Source organism: Accipiter gentilis, chromosome Z, assembly GCF_929443795.1.
Source record: "Accipiter gentilis chromosome Z, bAccGen1.1, whole genome shotgun sequence".
NCBI lineage: Eukaryota > Metazoa > Chordata > Aves > Accipitriformes > Accipitridae > Astur > Astur gentilis.
The window spans coordinates 86672312-86692020 of record NC_064919.1 but is presented as its reverse complement, the minus strand read 5'-3'; the positions used below and the strand labels follow the sequence as shown (position 1 = coordinate 86692020).

The 19709-nt window shown below is 42.3% G+C and overlaps 1 protein-coding gene across 1 annotated transcript; it reads left to right on the top strand.

The window, feature by feature from the left end:
- Positions 1–1682: 1682 nt before the first annotated feature.
- CFAP53 (cilia and flagella associated protein 53) lies at positions 1683–19424 on the top strand. The gene is made up of 8 exons (XM_049794280.1): positions 1683–1755; positions 2364–2593; positions 4615–4788; positions 11467–11770; positions 15233–15451; positions 16534–16750; positions 17257–17359; positions 18849–19424. The coding sequence occupies exons 1-8, from the start codon at positions 1699–1701 to the stop codon at positions 19087–19089; spliced, it is 1545 nt and encodes a 514-aa protein (XP_049650237.1). The 5' UTR covers positions 1683–1698; the 3' UTR covers positions 19090–19424.
- The last annotated feature ends 285 nt before the right edge of the window (positions 19425–19709 follow it).

Genomic DNA, 19709 nt, shown 5'->3' with positions numbered 1-19709 from the left:
TTGGCCCACATCTAAAGCTCTGACTTCTGTGCAGTTGTTGACACCTGAGTCTCAAATGGGGCTTTCTGCTGGCTGTTCCTTAGAGAGAGGTTTCAGGAAAGAGCATCCAAACCAGCAAACCCAGAACAGACCATACGCTACATATATCCTATAGATATTGCCCCAGTGAGGAAACCCTGGAGAACAATGCGGTGACCAGGATCCCCTTTGGCATGTAATTTAAGGAAAATCTGTTTTTTCATCTAACGTTAATGTAAAATAAGCTCAAAGTCACAAGACCTCTGTCATGCCTTTGGACTAAACCTAGCTTTTTCAGGAGGAAATCTTTTCAAAGCTGGTGGAGGGACTTCACATAAAACAATAGGGGGACTGAAGGATCCATCCACACCCCCCTATTTTTTTTAAGACCTCAGATGGAAGTGCTGCACATTTGTATACAGTCTATATTTTTTGTTACACACAAAACTGATCTGTGGTTTTGTGTAAATGTTAAGACTAAGGCAACATTCCCCATTAAACACCCCATAAAATACTCGGCAAAACTATTAACATACGAAGAAATTCAGCCCTGCCAACACTTAAATATGAGTGTTTTCAGGGGAGAAAACCACAGTTCCCTGCTGTGAAGCTGTTTGCCTCTCCCAAACATCTCAAAGACTAAATCACAATAGGATGATAGCATAAGTCTCTACTGAAATAAACTCAAAGAGATTCCAGTTCAAGGACTACCGCGGTGGCATAACACATACCCCAGCGCATAAATCCTGTGCATCATACAGCTTGCTTTGTTCGTGCAAGGATCCCATCACTGGTACCTAAAGTAATTGCACTGCTGATTTCAGTTGGATGAGAAGCTTTACAGTCAGCTTTAAACATTTACCTTCCTTCGTTGGATCATTTTTATTATTTATCAGCCAAGTCCCAACCATCCGCAAGAAAGCAAGGTTGTTGGCAGTATCAGTGATCCTGGGCTTCATAGCTTCACCAACAGCTTTTTCCTGTGACTTTTTTTGTGGGCAATTAACTTGAAGCAATCACTGATCCACAGCCAATGTTTTATTTCCCATTTTCCTCCAGCCTGGGGAAGCTCCGGAGCCTGTCCATTAGCAGGAGGTCTCTACGAGGGGCCTGCCCGTCGTGACCAGGGAGCTGATGCTGCGGGGTTCACATATTTACCATCAACCTGGGGGCACATTCTCACCATTAAACTCGTCCTTCCTTTTATGCGCTTATTAACTCAAAACGTTTTCACTCTTGTACCCATCCGTGCCAGTCTCCGCTCCCACGAGACGCCACCAGCGCTTCCCAGCGAGGTAACGTTACACTATCGAGGGGCACCAGGGCCTGGGCTCTGTGGGGCCCTGACTGATCCGTGGCAGGGACGGGGCCCTGTACGCTCTACCACCCTCGAAGGACCTGCGGCCTCACAGCTCGGCGCCCACAGGGTGCCTGCGGCCCGGGAGCGGTGGTACAGCGTGTGCGGGCCGGGTACCGGGACCGAGCCCAGATGGGCCTCACGCCGCCATTACGGCCCCGCCACCTTCCCTCAGCCCGCCTGGCGGACTGCGCATGCGCAGGCTCGCGCCCTTCCCTCCCGCGCTTGCGCTGGGCGAGGATTTCCGCGCGCGTTTCCGGCGTCATGAGATCACTTCCGCCGCAGCGCGTTGTTATAGCAACGGGCGGCGCGTCGCGGTGGCCATGGAGGCGCGATGGCGGCGGGAGGTGACCGGGCCTGTCCCGCACTCCTTGGCGCTGGTGAGGGACCGAGCCGCCGCGGGAGGAGTCTGCTCCGCTCCCGGGTGGTGCGGGGTCTTTGGGGCGGGCGCCTCAACCCGGTGCCGATTGGAGTAGGGCCCTCTGAGAGGAACCGGCAGGGGTGGGTTTCCCGGGGGAGCCCAGCGCTCTGCGGGCTGAGGGCCTTGGGAGGATCCGCTGCCCTCTGCTGTGGGTCCCTGCGGGAGCCGGTCCGACTGTACCGGTGCGGGGCGAGGCCGCTCCTTTTGGGGGTGCGGTAGCGTGCTCGGAGGTGCTCGGAGCCCCGGGGAGCTGCGCTGGAGACGGAGGCGGCAGGGCGTTTGTTTTGTGCCTGTAAAGCAGACCGTAAACATCCCCTTGGATCTGCAGGGTAAGATTTAAGCTGTGCCCTGGGCAACGGGCAAGCTCTGGCACCTGAAGCCACGTCATGCTCTTGTACTGAGGTTGTGTTCTTCGAGGCAAGGCTTGTTGGGATTTACCCCTAATTACCCTGAACTCTCATCATTTGGTGTTATGTGCTTATTTGGTCATGAGCTCAACTAAAAAAACTCCCCAAGCCCCAGAATAACTGATTATATTTTCACCCAGACACATGCTTTCTCTTACAGAGAGCGAAGCCTCCTAAAGAATCAACAAGTGAAAATTTTATCTTGGCCCGCAGACAGAAAGAAAAGGAGCTCCTTGAAAATGCTAATTTCTTAAAGCTGTACAACCGGTATCGCAACGTCTATGAGTGGCAGCAATGCAACGAACAAAAATGGCTGCACAGCGTTGTGCAGAGAAAGGTGGATGCGACAATGCAGGAGTATCTGGCGGGGACTGATGAGAGACGAGAGAGGTAGCAAACAAGTAGCTAATACCACTATCTGCCCAACTATTTTCAACTTGACAGTATGCTTAGAGGAACAATTACGGGGAAGAACACTCAGCTGAGCCAGCTCTGTATATTACACTGTGCATTGTGGCATGGTATTTGTTATTCATCGTAGCAGAAAGCATAGGTGTGCTTAATTGGCGGTCAAGTAACAATGCAGAGCAAACAGTAGCCTTTGGGCTCTTGTTACTAGTAGTAGTACTGAGCCAATCACTAGAGATATGTATTCAAACACAGTAACTAGTACAGTTTTGGTGGCATTTAGAGCCTTGCCTGCCAAATGTGAAATAAAAGTAGTATTATAGCACTTGTGTTGCTTGATTTTTAAAGAGAATGAAGAGTATGTTGGTAAAAGTGTCAGAAGCTCTAATTGTTGGGTGTGACTGAGGGTTTTGTTGCAACCTCATCAAGTTAATGTTTAGGTCTACAAGTAATACTTTGCAGCACAGGCAGTTGAAAAAATAAATTTTTTTCAGAAGTCTTTCAAAAATAATAAAGGTGAGGCGTATTATTGTCTTGTAAACAACAGAATTATGCTGTGCTGATCTTAGAAAAAATCTTATGGTTTAATTTCTCAGTTACTGCTTTGCGTTAAGTGACTTTGGAGCTGTGAAGGTCATCAGTTTGGCATCCTGGTCTGATGTGTCTTCATGGGAATTGTACAACAATTGCACAGAATCACTGAGGTTGGAAGAAACCTCCTGAGATAATCTAGTCTGACCCCCTGCTCAAGCAGTCACCTAGAGCAGATTGCCTAGGACTCTTTCCATTTGGGTTTTGCTTATCTCTGCACATGGAGACTCCACCACCTCTGTGGGTAACCTGTTATGGTATTTGACCACCCCCATAGTAAGGGGGAAAAAAAGGTGTTTTCTTGTGTTCAGTTGGAATTCCACCTGTTTTAATTTGTGCCCATTGCCTCTTGTTGTGTCACTGGACACTACTGAGAAGAAGCTGTCTTCCTTTTCTGCATTCTCTCCCTTCAGATATTTAAATACATTGTTAAGATCCTAAGATCCTGCTGAACCTTCCCTTCTCCAGGACTGAACAGTCCCAGCTCTCTCAGGAGAGAGATTGTTAGGAGAGATTCTCCTTTTAGGAGAGATGCTTCAGTCTCTTAATCAGCTTAGTTGGCCCTTCACTGGGCTCGCTCCACTAAGTCTGTATTTTCTTTGTGCTGAGGAGCCCAGAACTGGACTCAGCACTCCGGATGAGGTCTCTCCAGTGCTGGAGAGGAAGGATCACCTCCCTTGACATGCTGGCAGTGCTCTTCCTCGTGTAGTCCAAGATGCTGTTGGCCGCCTTTGCCACAAGGGAGCATTGCTGGCTTATGTTCAGCTTGCCTGCCAGGACCCCCAGGTCCCTTTCTGCAGAGCCATTTTGCAGCTAGTCGGCCCCCAGTGTGTACCAATGCATGGGGTTATTCCTCCCCAGGTGAAGGATTTTTTTGAACTACATGGGGTTTGTTCTTATTTAACTGCTTAAGATCCCCGTGCCGTCTTTGTGAGGAGATGTGGCTCAGTATGTGGTGAAGAGAGTGCAATTCAGTTTCCAGAATTAGTCAGGCTTTGGCTTTGCTGCTGTAACTCCCACCGGCAGTGCCAGCATAAGTCTGTGGCACTATTGCTTGTGCAGTAGCAGTGAGAGTGAATTCCCAGAGGCTACTGTGGTATTTGGGCTGGGATTAGTGAGTTACTGGATTCCTTAGCTCTAGGTTTCTTGCTGCTAGGATTAATAGTTTGTAAGATAAGGAGTTTAAACTGTGCTAGGGCAGAACCAGTCCTGTTGTGCTGTAAGATCCCCCTCCACAACAGGAGTGAACCTGAGTTAAAATTTCACATTCCCTCGGACGTTCCCTTCTTTGGCATTTGCAAGAAGTGTTGAAAGGAGCCCAATACACGTTTTGTGCTTGTGACAAATAAACTAGAACTTTATCATTCAATAGAAGGATTGTTTTAGCTTTTATTTAAATGTTTTCATTACAGGCTTCGTGAGCTCCTGGAGGCAGAGGAAAGTAGGTACTTTGCTGAGATGGACTCACTTGAAGAAACGGTACTGGAGAAACAAGAGAAAATGAGGGAGCGAGCAAAATTACTGAGAGAGAAGAGAGAAAAAGAAAGACAACAACTGGTGGCTGAAAAACGAGAGCAGCAGTTCAGGTATCTTATAAAATAGAATTCAGGCTAAGAAAATATGAAGATGCAATTTAACAAGAAGGTGACAATAATAAACTGAGGAAAGAAAGATGAATGTTATTGAAACAATTAAAAAAAATAAGGTGGTTTGGATAGAGACGTATGAACTTTGCCAGAAGTTGAAAGGCCTCAGCTATGTTGCCTGCAGTGGAGCAGCGTATAGTCTTTTTCTCACTGTCGATGAAGGGGTGCAGCCTCTAAAGACCAGGGGTCCAAATTTGCAATGCTGTAATGCTCAGCAAAGTGTGTGAGAAAAAATTTCCTTACTAGAGATGAAGGCAACAGGTGCAGAGAACTGTCCTGTCTCCATTGTTTAAGTGCTGAGATACCATGAAAACATTCTTCCAGCTGCAGTGCTGAAATCCTTGTCCTATGTGAGCATCCGTGCACTTTCACCTGCCAAATCGGCTGTTTTTGTAATTCCTTGTTCTGGCATATAGTTCTATTTCAGCTTTCTATAATTGGAGTGAAAAGCGTTTATGGAAGGTTAATTTAGCCTAAATCATGCTTACTAAGCTAATACATCAAAGGTCGTTGAAGAGTTAACATTGTCCAAAAAGGCAGTTTTTTTATTTGTTGCATACTTTTCAAGAGTACCAGCCGAAGCTAAGGTTTTAATGCAACCTGAAGTTCTGTGCCAAATCTTCCTGGACGCTGAGCTTGGCAGTGTCTTTTGAAGTCATTAAGATTTGCAGGTGCTTATCAGGCCCGGAGGCCTTGGCATGAAAACTGACTTGTTCAATTCTTGGAAATCTGGTTTTCTGAGGAAGGGATGAAAATAATATTAATGTAATTTAATTGTAATAATTTGAAGTATCTCTTCCCAGTCTCCCACAGTGCTATGGAAATCCACAACACCTGCTTCTCAGTGTGCAGAAGCTGGGGATAAAAATCAACACTTGCTTTCACTTGTGCATAAACTCTAACTAATTTCACAGGTAAATATTTGTTTCCAAAAGGTGGGGTTTATTGGCTGAGACAGCTGTAAGTGTACCGGCAGTGTACGCACTTCTAAGTTCACATGCGGGCTTTAAAAGATGGCCCTTGCAATTTATAATTCCTAGTTTGTTCTCTACTCATCACACAAAATGGTTGAAATTCCCTTTTAAAATTGTTTAGAGGAGATGCTGCTGGAGTGCCTTTTAGTATGTACTTGTACCTTGTCTTGCATGCCAAGGAGGAGGGATTTAGCTTGCGATTTAGACACCTAAAGGTAGATGTCTAAGTGTTGGTGTCTTTATATTCACTGAGAATCTGAAATCCTGTTCTACTCAGTAGATCTTCATTGAGATTAGGACAGTTAAAGGAACCTAATGTCATCCTAAAGTAGGCGTATACTGGTCTGCCAGTTGAACTGCACCCTAGCCTCCACTGAATGCATTGATTAGGTTCCCATTGATTAGAATGGGAATTTAGCTCACATGTAGATTGCTGTTTGGATGTCGAATTTCAGGTGTTTTAATTGCAAAATGAATCCCACCGGTGAATCTCATCATCTGGTGATACCTACTTGGACTTTCATGCTGCAGTTGCCTGTCTTAATGTCTGAGGTCCTCTTTCTTCCCAGGACAACCCTATTGATGTATGGTTCACTCAGTCTCACGGAATCATTCCCATCATCCTTCTACATTTCCCAGTCTGCTCTTGTATCTAGGCAATATTCATGCCACATAGTATCCCATTAAAAAGTGTTGCTGGAGCTTTACTGGTGGTGTTCTGCTGGCTGCAGTTTTTCAGAGGATTTGGAGGCAGTGAAATCCTCTTTCTTCACAGCTGCTGTGAGTGGCAATCTTTGAGTATCTTTGCAAATGAATCTTCATCCTACTGTGCAGAGAGTCCTTCTCTTTGACTGTCCTGATGTAACGGAAATATGTTTCCATAGTCAGTTCCTCTCTCTGTTCTTCTAGCTCTGTCTCTTTCTATTCTTAAATTAAGGTTCCTATAAAAAAATCAAAACTTTAATAACACCAGCAACAGTTTACTTTGTCTGTTGATCTCTCCTTCGAAAGACAGATACGTTCCTTCATGTATACTCTTAGTAATGTTTTAAAGCCTTTTCTTGTTGTCCTTTTCCAATGAGAAAGTAATTCTCTACTATGGTGATCAATTCTGATTAGATAAGTAACTTCTAATATCTGAATCTGCATGTATTTGTCATCTTTAAGTAGCCCCAAATCTTGTTTTCCCCCCACCGTTAGCTGTTATTCTTCCTCCTAAACCATCCTGATCGATGCAGAGATCTGGGAGCAGGCTTTGTTGCTCAGGAGACCAATGCTTATTGAAGATCCACAACAGGAATCTGTAATTGTGTCACAACCTGTCCTCTAGGGCAGCGGTCTCCAAACATCTTTGACTGTGGATGCCTACCAGTAAAAAAAAAATTGTTAGCTCTCACCCCCAATATGTTCACTTATTGATAAATTATATGCTTGTACTACTGTACTAGTATATTATGTACATCATAAAACATATGCAAAACCAGAAATTAAAAGAGGGTGAGGTAAAGATGAAATAAACACTATTTTTATTTCTAATGTTATTTATTAATGGTACAAAAGGTACTTTCTTTCCACACCCCAATGGATTGTCTTGCACATCCCACCTTGGAGACTGTTGGTCTAGGGCACACCCAGAGGAGCCCCAGGAGGTCATTTCCAGTAGCAGGTGGGATATACACATGATTTTCTATTTCTCTTTGCCTGTGAATTTACAACTGTTTTGAATGTCTTTCTGAAACCTAATACAGACTTCTTTATATTTCTTTTAACTTTAAGCAAGGTGCTCTGCTCTCTTGCAGGTATAGATTCTCAAACCTGAGGTATAGGAGCACCTATAGTGTACAGCACTCCAGTACATTATTGCAGAGTACTAAAAGGAAGCTCTTTTTATCTGCCATGTGGGCTGGGTTTGGAGCTATAGCCTGAGGGTATAGATTTAACAGCTTCTCAGTAGTGGTGTTAGCCAGGAAGAGTCCTTTGTCGCAAGGTGACAGAGGGGACAGTGCTCAGACCACCAGAGTCCTGCTGGATTTCATTTTCATGAAGGGCTACCGCTTGTATGAAGAGATATTCAGCCAGTTTTAGCCCGTGGGTATCTTTATCTTTATCACTGGTATCTTTAAAGAAAATTGCAATGTCTTAAAATTTGCATAAAACACATTGCATCCTTTCTTGTGATAACATCAGAAGCATCCATACAGAGAATGTTGCTATCACAGCAACTTTGTACTGCAGCCATAAAATGAATAAATAACTGGGGGGGAATACATGTAGTTTCTGTCTTTGGGAAGTGGCTACATACAGGCACAATTTTAATGTTAAGAGGCTTAGGATAGCGAAGTGAGGAAGAAAAACAGCCATCTGGGGGAGCAGATGTTTATAGGTTGCTGTAAAAGCTGCTTTGAAGGAATTATTTTGATGAAATCAAGCAATTACAGGGTTATTTTCTATTAAAATTCTAACCATGCTGAACTTTTATTTAACTTCTCTTCCCCTCTGAGAATTCAATTAAATTCAGATTAGTTTATAATCATGAAAAAGAATAACTAATTCTTTATTCCCTCACTGCTGAGAGAACTTTGAACCCATTTTGTTAAGGTAATACAGTTATTTCTAACGGTGTAAGATTTCAAATCTTAATAGTGGCATACTTCCCTCAGAACGTTTGAGAAATATATTTTTCATGAATACTAATTAGTACTGTAGTCTTTAATCACCACTAACTCCTACCCGGGAGTTGGAAGATAGATCCCAGTGTTAAAATGTAAGAAAACCAGCAATGATGTAGTATGTTTGTTGACCTGTTTGAAGGCAGGGGCACCTCTCGGAGTGTGCTGTGGCTCACGGCATGCACATCGCTGGGCTGCTCTCTGCTGTCGTTGTTGGGACAACCAGTGAATGAGTGGTCGGAAGGTTCCCGTCTCGTACAAGGAAGTAAAACAGCCCTCCCTTTCCACTAGTCTGCACTGGCATCTGCTCCTTCGTTCCTGTATTTCCTCACCTTTCTCTTATGGAGACCTGAGCTGAGGATGGTTCCTCATTCCAGGGACGATTTCTCCTTTTGAGGATACAAGCTTAGCTCTCAGGGAAGAACCCAACATTTGGTTAGAGGATGTGGCGTGTCCTAGGATTGGGGGAGAAAAGTGCTAAGTGTGGCAGTCTTTATCTCAGAGAGACTTGGTGTTGATGAAAGGGGACTTGGCAGATTACTGTTGTTTCTTCTCAGTCAGGAACAGTTAAGAGGTTAGAAATACCTTCTGAATATCAAATAAAATGAGAATTGTTGTTTTCGTGGTGCTGCTTTCCCTTTTATCGTTTGTGTATAGTGCTTAGCACCTTTCATCACTGCCTCCGTGGCATTAGGTGCTTTACAAGGAGAGGATGAAGAGACAGATGCCCTTGGCCCCGGAAACTTACAGTTGAAGGGTGAGGCAGCAAGCAGTGAATGCCAATGGGAAGAAAATGTGGCGAGACCTCCGCTTCTGCATGAAATTACAGGTCAAGCATTGTGTTCTTTGGCTGTATCTCACTCCTGCAGCACCAAGGGAGAGTGAGGTGTAGCAATCTTTGCCCTCCACAGTCACAGCTCTGATTTTGCACCGCTCCACTGTATGTTTGACTGGTTGGATGGCTTTCACTGTGGCGCTGAGAACAGGGTCAGGCTGGCTTTTGGCACAGTCGCTTTTTCTGTCTGTCAGCAGCTTGTTCAGCCGGTTCTGAACAAGAGGAGGGCTGTTTGGGTAAATGCTCTTTGCGGTTTATAAACCCTAAGTAATTTTTATTAGGCTTGCTTAGCATGGAGTTTTATTGGTAAAGCTTTGGAAGATCTGTAAGCCAACACATAATTATTACGCGCTGGTAGCTGCCTCAGCCGCATATTAATGATACCAGGAGCTGTGCTCATTCTGTGCTTGTTAGCAGGAGGTGAGCGGGAGGTGATGAAGGAGCAGTGTCAAGTAAAGAAGCCATTATTCTAGAGCATAATCTTGCTAGGTTTAGGGCAGAAATGAGTTATAGAGCACAAATCACATCCTGTGTTGCAAAACTCTTTCCCTGTTTGCCTCATTGTCAGTGGATGTAGCAGCTGGCCTTGGGGAGAGGTCAAATTTGCATAATTTGTGTAGCCTCCATGGAGGTGGGAACCCATGGCCCCAGACAGACAATAACACTTCTATTAATTCTATACCCAAAACCCAGGTCAGGGAATATAGATGTGGGTTTAGATGAAGACAGCAGCTATATTTAACTTAGGAATCATTTAGAAAAGTGAAGACTTTGCAGAGACAGATCCTTAGCAGAGCCACAGAGTATGAAAAAGCTAACCACCAAATATCTATCTTTAGTGCTGGCAAACTTAATTTTGCTTTTAAGTAAAAAATAAATAAATAAATACATCTTAGGCAATGGAATTCATTCAGATTTTGTTTCATTGCTGTAGTTATGAAAATTAAGTAACTCTTCTGATGTCGAGAATGATAGTACTATGAGATAGTTGCTTGATGAATATTTAATATTTTTGCTACACAGGATTGTCAGCTCATACAGGATTGTATAAAGTAATAGTATTTCACATTGTACAGGTAACTACTGCTGTCATGCAGTGGTTCAAGATTGAGTCAATCATATCTTACGATGTCTGCTATGAATTCCTAAATAGCACTGCAATAATCTGTAGAAGATGGTTTCATTCAGCATGAAATTGTGAGAGATCTTTTTACTTCACAGCATTCATGTGTGTCTATCACACATCCTTAGAGCTTATAGATCCTTAACACTTGTAGATCTTCACCTTTGTCTGCTAGTTTCACATTTTGATTTTATGAAAATCTATAACCTGGTTATAGAACAGAATTAAAATGCTTGTATATTGTTCAAATTAAATATTGTTTGGTAGCCCATGTTGATCTCAATAGTGCTTTGCAAAAATAAAAGCAGAATCTGCAAGTAGTTGAGTCTTCATCAACTGAAGATAAATACCTGTTTATATGCAACTCAGTTGCAGTGAGTAAATGAAAATGGAAAGCTGAGTTACTTGTTTGACTTTATAGCTTCTCCAGACTTTTATTGCAACTTTTCTGAATTATCCCACAAAACTTCATTAAAAAAATGAATAGATTTCTAGTGGTTCCTGTTCAACTGTGTAACCTCACAAAGTATTTTCTGCATATGAATGAGCTTTCAAGTGACTAATAAACCTGTTCTAAGTCCTCATTTGAATTAAGAGCAACCCACACGTTTGAACAAGCGTAGTGTGCATGTGCTTTATATGTTAAAAAAGAGTGTGTATATATATATACAAACCCCACACAATGCATGTTCCAACTACATATATACATTTTATATAAAATACACATTGGATAAATAACATGTATATATTGTGCATGTGTATAGAGGGGTTTTTTACAAATGCAAATATAGGACCTGCTCTTCAACTCATTAATGTCAAAATCTCTTTCAAATCAGGCTTTCTATGATTCCATAGGCCTCACAAGGAGTCAGTGTCAGACCAGGTGTAGAATTCCACGTCTGGAGCTGTGGTCCTTTGAGTAGTTATGAGCTGGGAGCCTCCATCTATCACACATCTCTAGACTTGCTTGTTATTTTGAGACTTTTTTTTTTAAAAAACTTTTATGTTGCCTTTCAGAGAACAATGTGAGGAGCTTCGTGTACAGTGGATGAAGAAGCATCAGAAGGAATTGTGTGAAGATCGGCTGGCCCAGCTAGCTTTGAAGGAGGAATTGAAAAAGCAACAGAAAGAGGAGGAGCAGATGTTTGCAGAGCTTTGGGAAGAGGATAGGTTGGCTAAGGAAAAGCGAGAGGCAGTGGAGATGCAGAAATCAGCAGAACGGAATCGGGAAATCCTGAATGTGCTCAGTGCCCAGGTCGCGGTGCTCAGTGCTCAAAAAGAGGAGGCAAAGCAGCTGAAGGAAGAAGAGGCTCGATTGCTGGTAACTTCCATATCATTCTCAATTTAGGGTTCTGTATAAGACCCTCCTAATGATAGGCTTACTAGACATTTAGATTAATCCATACCTTATTTATATCTTCACTGATTCCATTAGTATCTGAGACTGTCCTATTATGCTAAGCCTCTTTTCCAGAGCTGTGGCAAATGCATTCCTGTTTACAGAGGGAAATACATCTTTTGAAACAGCATTGTAAAGGATTTTGGTATTCAAAGCTTCTCAGAGCCTTTGTGGGAAATGGAAATATTTTGAAGCTTTTGCCAGACATCTTTGCAATTTTCTGATTTCCAGTTTCCTGTGGGATAGCTAGAGAGTCTCGTGTCCCAGCTGTAATCCGTAACACCAGATCTCAGGCCACGATACATATGTTTAATGGTCATGGTAAGTGCACTGGGACAAAGCAGCAAGAGTGCGCTGCTCCCAGAAGGGAAGGTGAGCCAGGAGCCGAGGGTGACAGCAGGGCAGGCAACTACGCTGTCCTCCCTGACAAGAGTCCCAAAGTACCCGAAGGAACGGAGCAGAGCAGGTCTGCTGATGTTAATAAGGTCATCTAACAGTCCAAACTGCTCAGCAGGTCTGTCGTGGTGAAGTCCAAGGTGAAGCCAGGAAGACAAGTCAGCAGGTCTGGATCAGGATTGACCTCAGGCACAGGCGTACCTGTAGCGTAGCTCACGTAGGCGCCAAGGGTGAGAGACTGAGCCTAACTGCAGCTCCCAAGCGACTCCTCTCAGCCCCTTCTTGCACCGCTCTTTCCCAGCTCTGATTCAAGGCTCACATCAGGGCTGGTGGCGAGCACAGGCAGCCAAGCCTCTGCAGAGAGGTGGCAGAGCCTGTTGGTGCACTCAGGACCCTGATACATATGTGAGGAGATAGATTTATACGGAAAATCCCAGCTGCTTATGCCCCAGCTGACTGAATTGATCTACAACCATTTTTTAAATATTTTTTTTTTAACAAATTAGCAAGCAATGCCTAAGCTCTCTCACCTATTAGTGCTGTTGGGTGTCACATTGTGAGAAGTGTTTGGCTACCTTGGCCCAACTGTTTGGCCTCTACCCTCTTTTTTCCTTGTCTCTCCCAAGGGTAGACTTGCTGTAGTTGTGCTGGCTTTAGTGGGGCTTGGTAGTTCACAGTATTCTGTGTTGACTTTGTTGTGTTACGGGAGACTGCTTAGTTCAGACTCAGTCTTCATTTTGCAGCTATTTACATGTAGCAATTGAGTGATCCCTTAGGGTACTGTTAGGGAGTGGAAGCTGATGTTGGCAAGATATATACTCCACTACTTTTTAAAAATAGTGACAATAATGAATCTAAAGCTCTGAAAATCCTGGCTGTAAAACAGTGGAGTCCTTACTCCTAGCTAGACTGTAATGTTTCACTTAAAGACATGCAGAATAAAATTATTTTCTTATGAGAACTTTTAAGGCCCTGCCAAACCTCCCAGGCAGAGAACACTTCTGCTTAACTGGCCTTTTTGGAAAAATGATATTAGAATAGAAGACTTTGTAGCTTCCCCTGAAGACAGCTGCCTTGGGCTCTGTCAAGGAGATAAATTTCTGGTAAAGTGGTTTAGTCTCTGGAAAAAGGCTTTCTTCAAAGCTTTCTTCAAAGGGTCCATAAAGGAGGGTTTCTTTATTGAAAATGGGATATAATCTTTTTTTAGCAAAGAGGGCTGTGACAGATGGCGTCATTACAAGTTTTTCAATACAGAGTTGGTAGCCTCTAATGATCAGGGGTTTCATCTGGGTGAAGGACGTGCTATGGACAGCTAAGTGTCTCTGTGTATAATGGTTTCTTCTGGTTGTTGCAATGGAAATAGATTATTTAGGGAAGCAAAACTTGCACCTTTGCCATGACAGACCATACGGGTGCATCAAGATAGCTCGGGCTGGATGACAAAACAGAGACAGCACTTTTTGCATTAGCTACATTCCCTAATTAGCTGCCTTCCTCCTTCTCTTGTCTTTTCTCTCTGTTAAAGAATTGTAATTTCTTGAGAAAGTGGCTGAAATCATGTTATTCTGGCTGTAGTTGCGCAAGCACTAGACTAGTTTCTGCCATAGCACCTTGGTCCTGGCTTGCAGATGGATGGTTGGTAACAACTTCTGTGTACATTTGCAATGTTGTGTTATCCCATCGTGTAAACTTTCACAGAGTAAGCACCATGGATCCCATCCTTGACTACTCTTATACAACTTAACTGACGTTAGAATTCGGCCTAAGGCATGTGCCAACTTGCCCAGTAGACTGCTAACTATTTCTGCTTTCTTTCCGTCTTTGCTGCCCAAGGTTTTTTTTTTTTATTACTTATTCTGTGGTTCAAATTATGTGTACTGAGTTTCAAAGCTGTTTTACCAGCTTCTGAAAGTTAATTTGACCATTGGGGCAGATAGCAAAGTCAGTTTTGGCTTTGAAACACTGAAAGACTCAGTGGGTGCTTTTATGTCCAGCATAACAAGTTACATTCCTTAGGAAGTGCAGCTTGTGCTTCCATATAGGGAAGATTAAACACGTTGTTTATGGCAAACCTGCTGATGCATATTAGAATATTTATTGACATTACAAAAGAGGCATTTAATTTAAAAACATGTTAACAAACACCTGTACCTTCAAGACAGCTAAGGCATTGTTTCTAAGACCTGTACATAAGCTGATGATGGCCACATACTGTTTTATGACTATGACTGCTTGTAAACGTATTCAAATGCAGGATGTTCAGGAATTATGCTAAGTTACTTTATTGATGCCGCTTTGGGATTTTTCTTTCTTTTGGCTAAATAATCTTGAATGTACGTATACCTGTTTGGTCTTGAATCTATGTTTGCTATTTTTCTTTGTTTCTTTCTTAAGAACTCAACTTTACTGTCCATTTTCCTGTTCTTTCCAATATAAAGCAGAATGGTTTGAAGCCATGGGAAGTCAGTAACTGCCTATCAGATGCAATTACTGCCCAAGGATACAATTACTTACTTTGTGCAACCTTATTGTCCGCTAGAGATGCGGTGCTCCAAATGTCAGCACAGACACAGGACAGATAATATATGCAGAAACAGGTGGAACACATGGCTGTGTTTGTGGTGAGTGGTTACGGGCTCTGTGTGAAGATTTGGATATAGATCACATGTGCTGCAATGGTATTGACTTCTCTAAAGAGATGACTCTGTCTCTCCGCTTGAAATACTTGGAGAACATCAGGCATTTAAGTGTTTTGGTATTGAAGTGCATGTGATAATTAAAGAGAAAAATCCTGAATTCTAATGAACAATATGCTAAAATGTTCATGCTTTAACAGGTCTAATGGATTATACTAATTCTCTAATGTCAGCAAGAAAGGCTTTAAATATTTATCTTTGCTCTTCAATGTTTCAATTAAACTAATTCTAGCCATCACTTAGTCTGAAGTTATGCAATGATTTTACAAGCTGGCGATTTTTGCCATTGTAGGAAGAACAGCAGCAACTGCTTAAGCTAGAAGATGAACAAATTCAGATGGAGAAACTACAGAAACAGAAGGAATACAGGGATATGTTGCTCAGTGCAGCACAGGACAAGAAGAATCGTCTTAATGAAGAAAAACAAGGTGAACTTGCCCTAGAGATGAAGATCTTGGAAAAATCTCTTCAGGAACCCCAGGAGGACACTGAGGAGAAAACAAAAAGAAAAGTAAGGACTAGAGGTGTTCATTGTGATGTTGTGGGGCAATACCTCATCTAGACTAATTTTGTGGCCCTTAGTGAACTGCACAGTATAAATGAGATCAGACACAAGCCCTTTTCTCTGAACAAGTTGATTCTTTTGTTGCATAGCCTGTTGCCTCTCCTCCTGCCAGCGCTCTACTGCTCTGAAGAAGCCCATTAGCTGTTAAAACCACAGCAAGTACTTTAAAGCATGCTTTGTAATGAGCAGGGCTACCAGGCTAGACAAAAGAAGGGGGGCTCTCAGGAAATCCTGGAATCTTGTCCCTCCCTGCCGATTTCATTGTGTATAAATCACCTGAGCTTTTTCATCCTTATACTGCATGGATGTAATGGAGGTTAGAAAAATATTTTTTGTTTTGTGGACCTGATTTATTAAATATTTGTAACTGCAGAAGAAAGTAAATATTTAACTTATTCTAATTTATTAATACTAAGAAACAGTTTTAAATCTTTAATAGCTGGATATATAGATGCAAAACCTCATGTTAAATATCTTGGAAATGCCAGGAAATGATAGATCTGTCTGTCACTTCCTAAATTTAAAACAAGTAGATTGTCCAATGGGTCTCATGGTAACTTTAAGACAGAGCAGGGAGCTGCATTCATTACTCTGCTCAAGGTATTTAGAAGCTCGTGTATGTTAGGCAAGTTGTATAAACTCACTGTTAGACCTTGGCACAAAATTAGAGGAGGTGATACTTATTATTATTTATTATTATATTTATTGGATTCCAAGGCTTCTAATGCAGGTGATAGTGAAGTAGCCTGCTCAGCTGTGGAAAGTTTGTAAAATGTCTGTGTTGTAGGCAGTTGGGCTGCTGTAGGGGAAGGGATCACTCTGTATTTGTTCTGCTCCTACGCTATTGTCCACGTACCGTTGACTCACTGGGAAGAAGATTCTGCACAGCTCTTTCCCATGGCAGGGTTTGGAATGGAGCTCTAGGCTCCCAGTTCCCGCACTGGCCGCAAACCAGCACTTCTCTTCATGATTTCAAAGGTTTTTTTGAACTCATTTACTTAGATCTGCAAATGTCTGTGTGTTTGCAGCAAGAGCTGTTCAAGGAGCAACAGACTTACTTGGCATACCTGGCACAACAGCTGGAGGAGGAGAAACAGCGAGAAAAAGCAGCAGACAAGCTTCTCAATGAAGAGATGGCGAAGGTTTGGGCCAAGAAGGCTGAGCAAATGCGATTGGAAAAGGAGGCCAGAAAGCAGCTACTGAAAGATGTCCTGAATACAAGACAACTGCAGATTGAGGAGAAGTGTAAGTAGTAACAGCTCGCTGTCTGTGCACCAAACCTACCGCATGAATGCAAGTCTTGGCAAAGGCAGAGGGAGTACAACATGCTGCTTTTGGGAAGACCATCTGGCCCAGCATGCACAGGCTGTATGGTTGAGTGGACAACAATGCTACTGTCTCTGAATCTGCTTCTGAAACTTTACTCCTAGAGGCATTCCTTACACTAATTTCCCATTGCTATCACCAGAGCAAAGCCTAGTAAAGTAAGGATTGTATGAGAAAGCAATCATTATTATTAATTATGTTGTTATGATGATGAAGCTCTGAATGTGAAATCTGTTCTGAGTGGATGAAAAACAAATAAGCTGAGAATACACTTGCCATTGTTTGTGTGCCTCTTCAGAAGCAACAAAATTCAGGCTTGCTATCTAGGCTACTTGGCTTGAATACAGTCTCACTGTCCCTTCAAGATTAGCAGTCCTGTTATCTTCTAAAAGTTGGGGGTTTTGTTTTGGTGGTTTTTTTTTTAGTGCAGAGAAATGCAAAGGAGCAGGAAGAACTTGCTCAAGAGAGGAAGTTATTAGCTGAAGCAATCACAGAACTCAAGCGTATAGAAGAAGAAAAATATGCAAGGTATTTTTATTTTATGCCATCCATTCATTTCATTGCAGATCAATCTTTTAAACTTGTGAGTAGGCTAATTCTCATTTTCAGATAACTCTAAGAGCACTGGTTGGGCTTTCTTCTGTTCACAGAGGCTCTGCTCTGAACTGCTCAATAGCAGCCCTGTTATATTGCAATTGGTATTAAATCACTAATTCTGATCTCATCATACAAATAATGGTGTTTCATTACATATCCTTGTTTTGGTCTTTTTGGACCATCATGTGACTTACATCCATCATGTTTATTAAATACACCCCTTCATACTCTGAGGTGTTATTAGGAGTGGCAGAGGTTTGGGGAGGAGGGTTAATGAAAGGTTAGTTCGTTACTTACCTAGGAGAACTAGTGTGTTCAGGCTTATAGCTAAACTCCACCCACACGCATCCCTTAAACAATCATATAGTCAGCTACCAAAATACCAGACCACTGCACATAACCCAGCTGCACGGGGTTCTCCTTACCTTACGGTTCCTCAGGGTGAGAATATAGTTATACGCAGTAGCTGAAATGTTCCTCTGGGTGTCATGCAAAGCCTAGAGCAAAGGGCCTTATTTCACTCGCTCGATTTCCCTTTTGTACTCCTGCCCTTTCTCCACACTTGTCTGTGGGAGGTAACTGAGTAGCTCCTTCCACAGCCACTATCTCTTGTGTTCTCTGATGGCTTTAGTGGTAACAATCTCCTGGCTACAGCAGGAATCTCACCCTCCTGAAGGAAATGTGCTAGGCTTCATTTTGGATATGCTTTGCTTAGCAAAGGCAGCATTCAGTGCTGTCAGTAAGCGTTTGTGGTTCAACTGTGTTGCATTTAGTGCACAAGTCTTGACTAGACTGTTGGCGTTTCAAGTGTCTGTGTGACTCCTGCTCCAGAAGTGCCTGAACACGTAGGTAGACTTCCACTGCTGCTCCAGAGGGCAGTGAAAGGAATGTATGAGTCTCAAAGTAGAATGGAAGAATGATTTCTTCCAACAGCCATTTCCTAGAATATCAGTACAAGGCTGCAGCAGGAGCCTGCACTCTTACTGCCTTCCCCGTTGGCAGTAACTGTTATCTTCAGAATGAGGGAGTGGAGATGGGGTATAAGGCTGCTGCGGCGATGAGCCTGAGGTAGGAAGGGACTGAGACCTGACACACTCATTCTCTGTCCTCGCTGCCACTGTGAGGAACAGGGAAGGCATGCTGATTACAAGGAGTTGTTCTTGCTCTTTTTTTTTTTTTGTTAAGCACTGATTTTTGCCATCTGCTTTATAAGTTATAACAGAATGCAATTAATTTTCCAAAGAAAGTAAGGTTAACATGTAGCATTTGGTTAATAGTGGTAGTTATTCTTAACACCTAAAAGGAGTTTTTAATGGTTCGTTAGTCTAAGGTTGAATGCTAAGGGACTAAATAATAGTAAAAAAGTTGTTTATTTTTTTACCCACACATCATAAATAAGCTATTCATATGTCATTTCCAGAAAACTAAAGGAAGCAAAAGAATACCAAGAGCAACTCGGGGCTCAGATTGCCTATCGACAACAGATGCGTGATGCTGAGGAAGAAGAGAAGCAGCGAGAATATGAATCGGGTCTAGCAGCAGAGAGAGCTTACCAAGAAAGGGTACAGGACATTCTATCAAGGCCTTTTGAGAAACTAGCAAAGACCCATCCTTTGAGAAGAAAACTAATGTCTAACTCTCAAGAAGATCACTTACTATGATATTTTTAACTTACTCAGTTGCCTTTAAAAACATTTTCTAAGGGTGTTTATAACTGACTTGAGTTAGCACTCCCGTCTCCACTGTGATGCTCAAAATATTTAACTGGAAAATACAAGAAACATAGTATTTTAAAGGTTATTTTTACCTATGAATTTTTTTGACAAAATGACTGATCCAAATCAAAGTGACATTTTAATACAAGAATACTGTATGTTCTCTGCAATATAATGATGTATTATTATGACATGAATGACTTGTAGGCATTCTTTAAAATCCGCATAGAGAAAATTTGTAGAAGAGTTTCAGCAAACTTCTATTAAAATGCCTTTCAAACTGCGAATATTTGCAAAATCTTTTATTGTATTTATACAAAAAGTACTTGGTGACTCATCTTCATTTTCTTCGTTAAATCTAAAACTGAATCTATTTTACTATGGGATGGACAGTAAAAAGCTGATATGGCTTTGCATACATTCTGATAGCTGTTGAATGATCTGGGGAATATCAGAGTCCCAAAGTTAGTCTGCAAGACCTCTGCTCGGACAGATTTAATTGTGCAGGACTGAAGTCATCCTTTTCTTGCAAAAAGGGTTATTATTTATCATTTTGATGGCAACTC

Excerpts from the sequence above, each read along its gene's own strand:
- CFAP53 (XM_049794280.1), top strand. The coding sequence starts at position 1,699 with ATGGAGGCGCGATGGCGGCGGGAGGTGACCGGGCCTGTCCCGCACTCC. Across the intron at positions 4,789-11,466 it reads AAACGAGAGCAGCAGTTCAG|AGAACAATGTGAGGAGCTTC; the intron begins GTATCTTATAAA and ends GTTGCCTTTCAG. Across the intron at positions 17,360-18,848 it reads GAAGAAGAAAAATATGCAAG|AAAACTAAAGGAAGCAAAAG; the intron begins GTATTTTTATTT and ends TGTCATTTCCAG.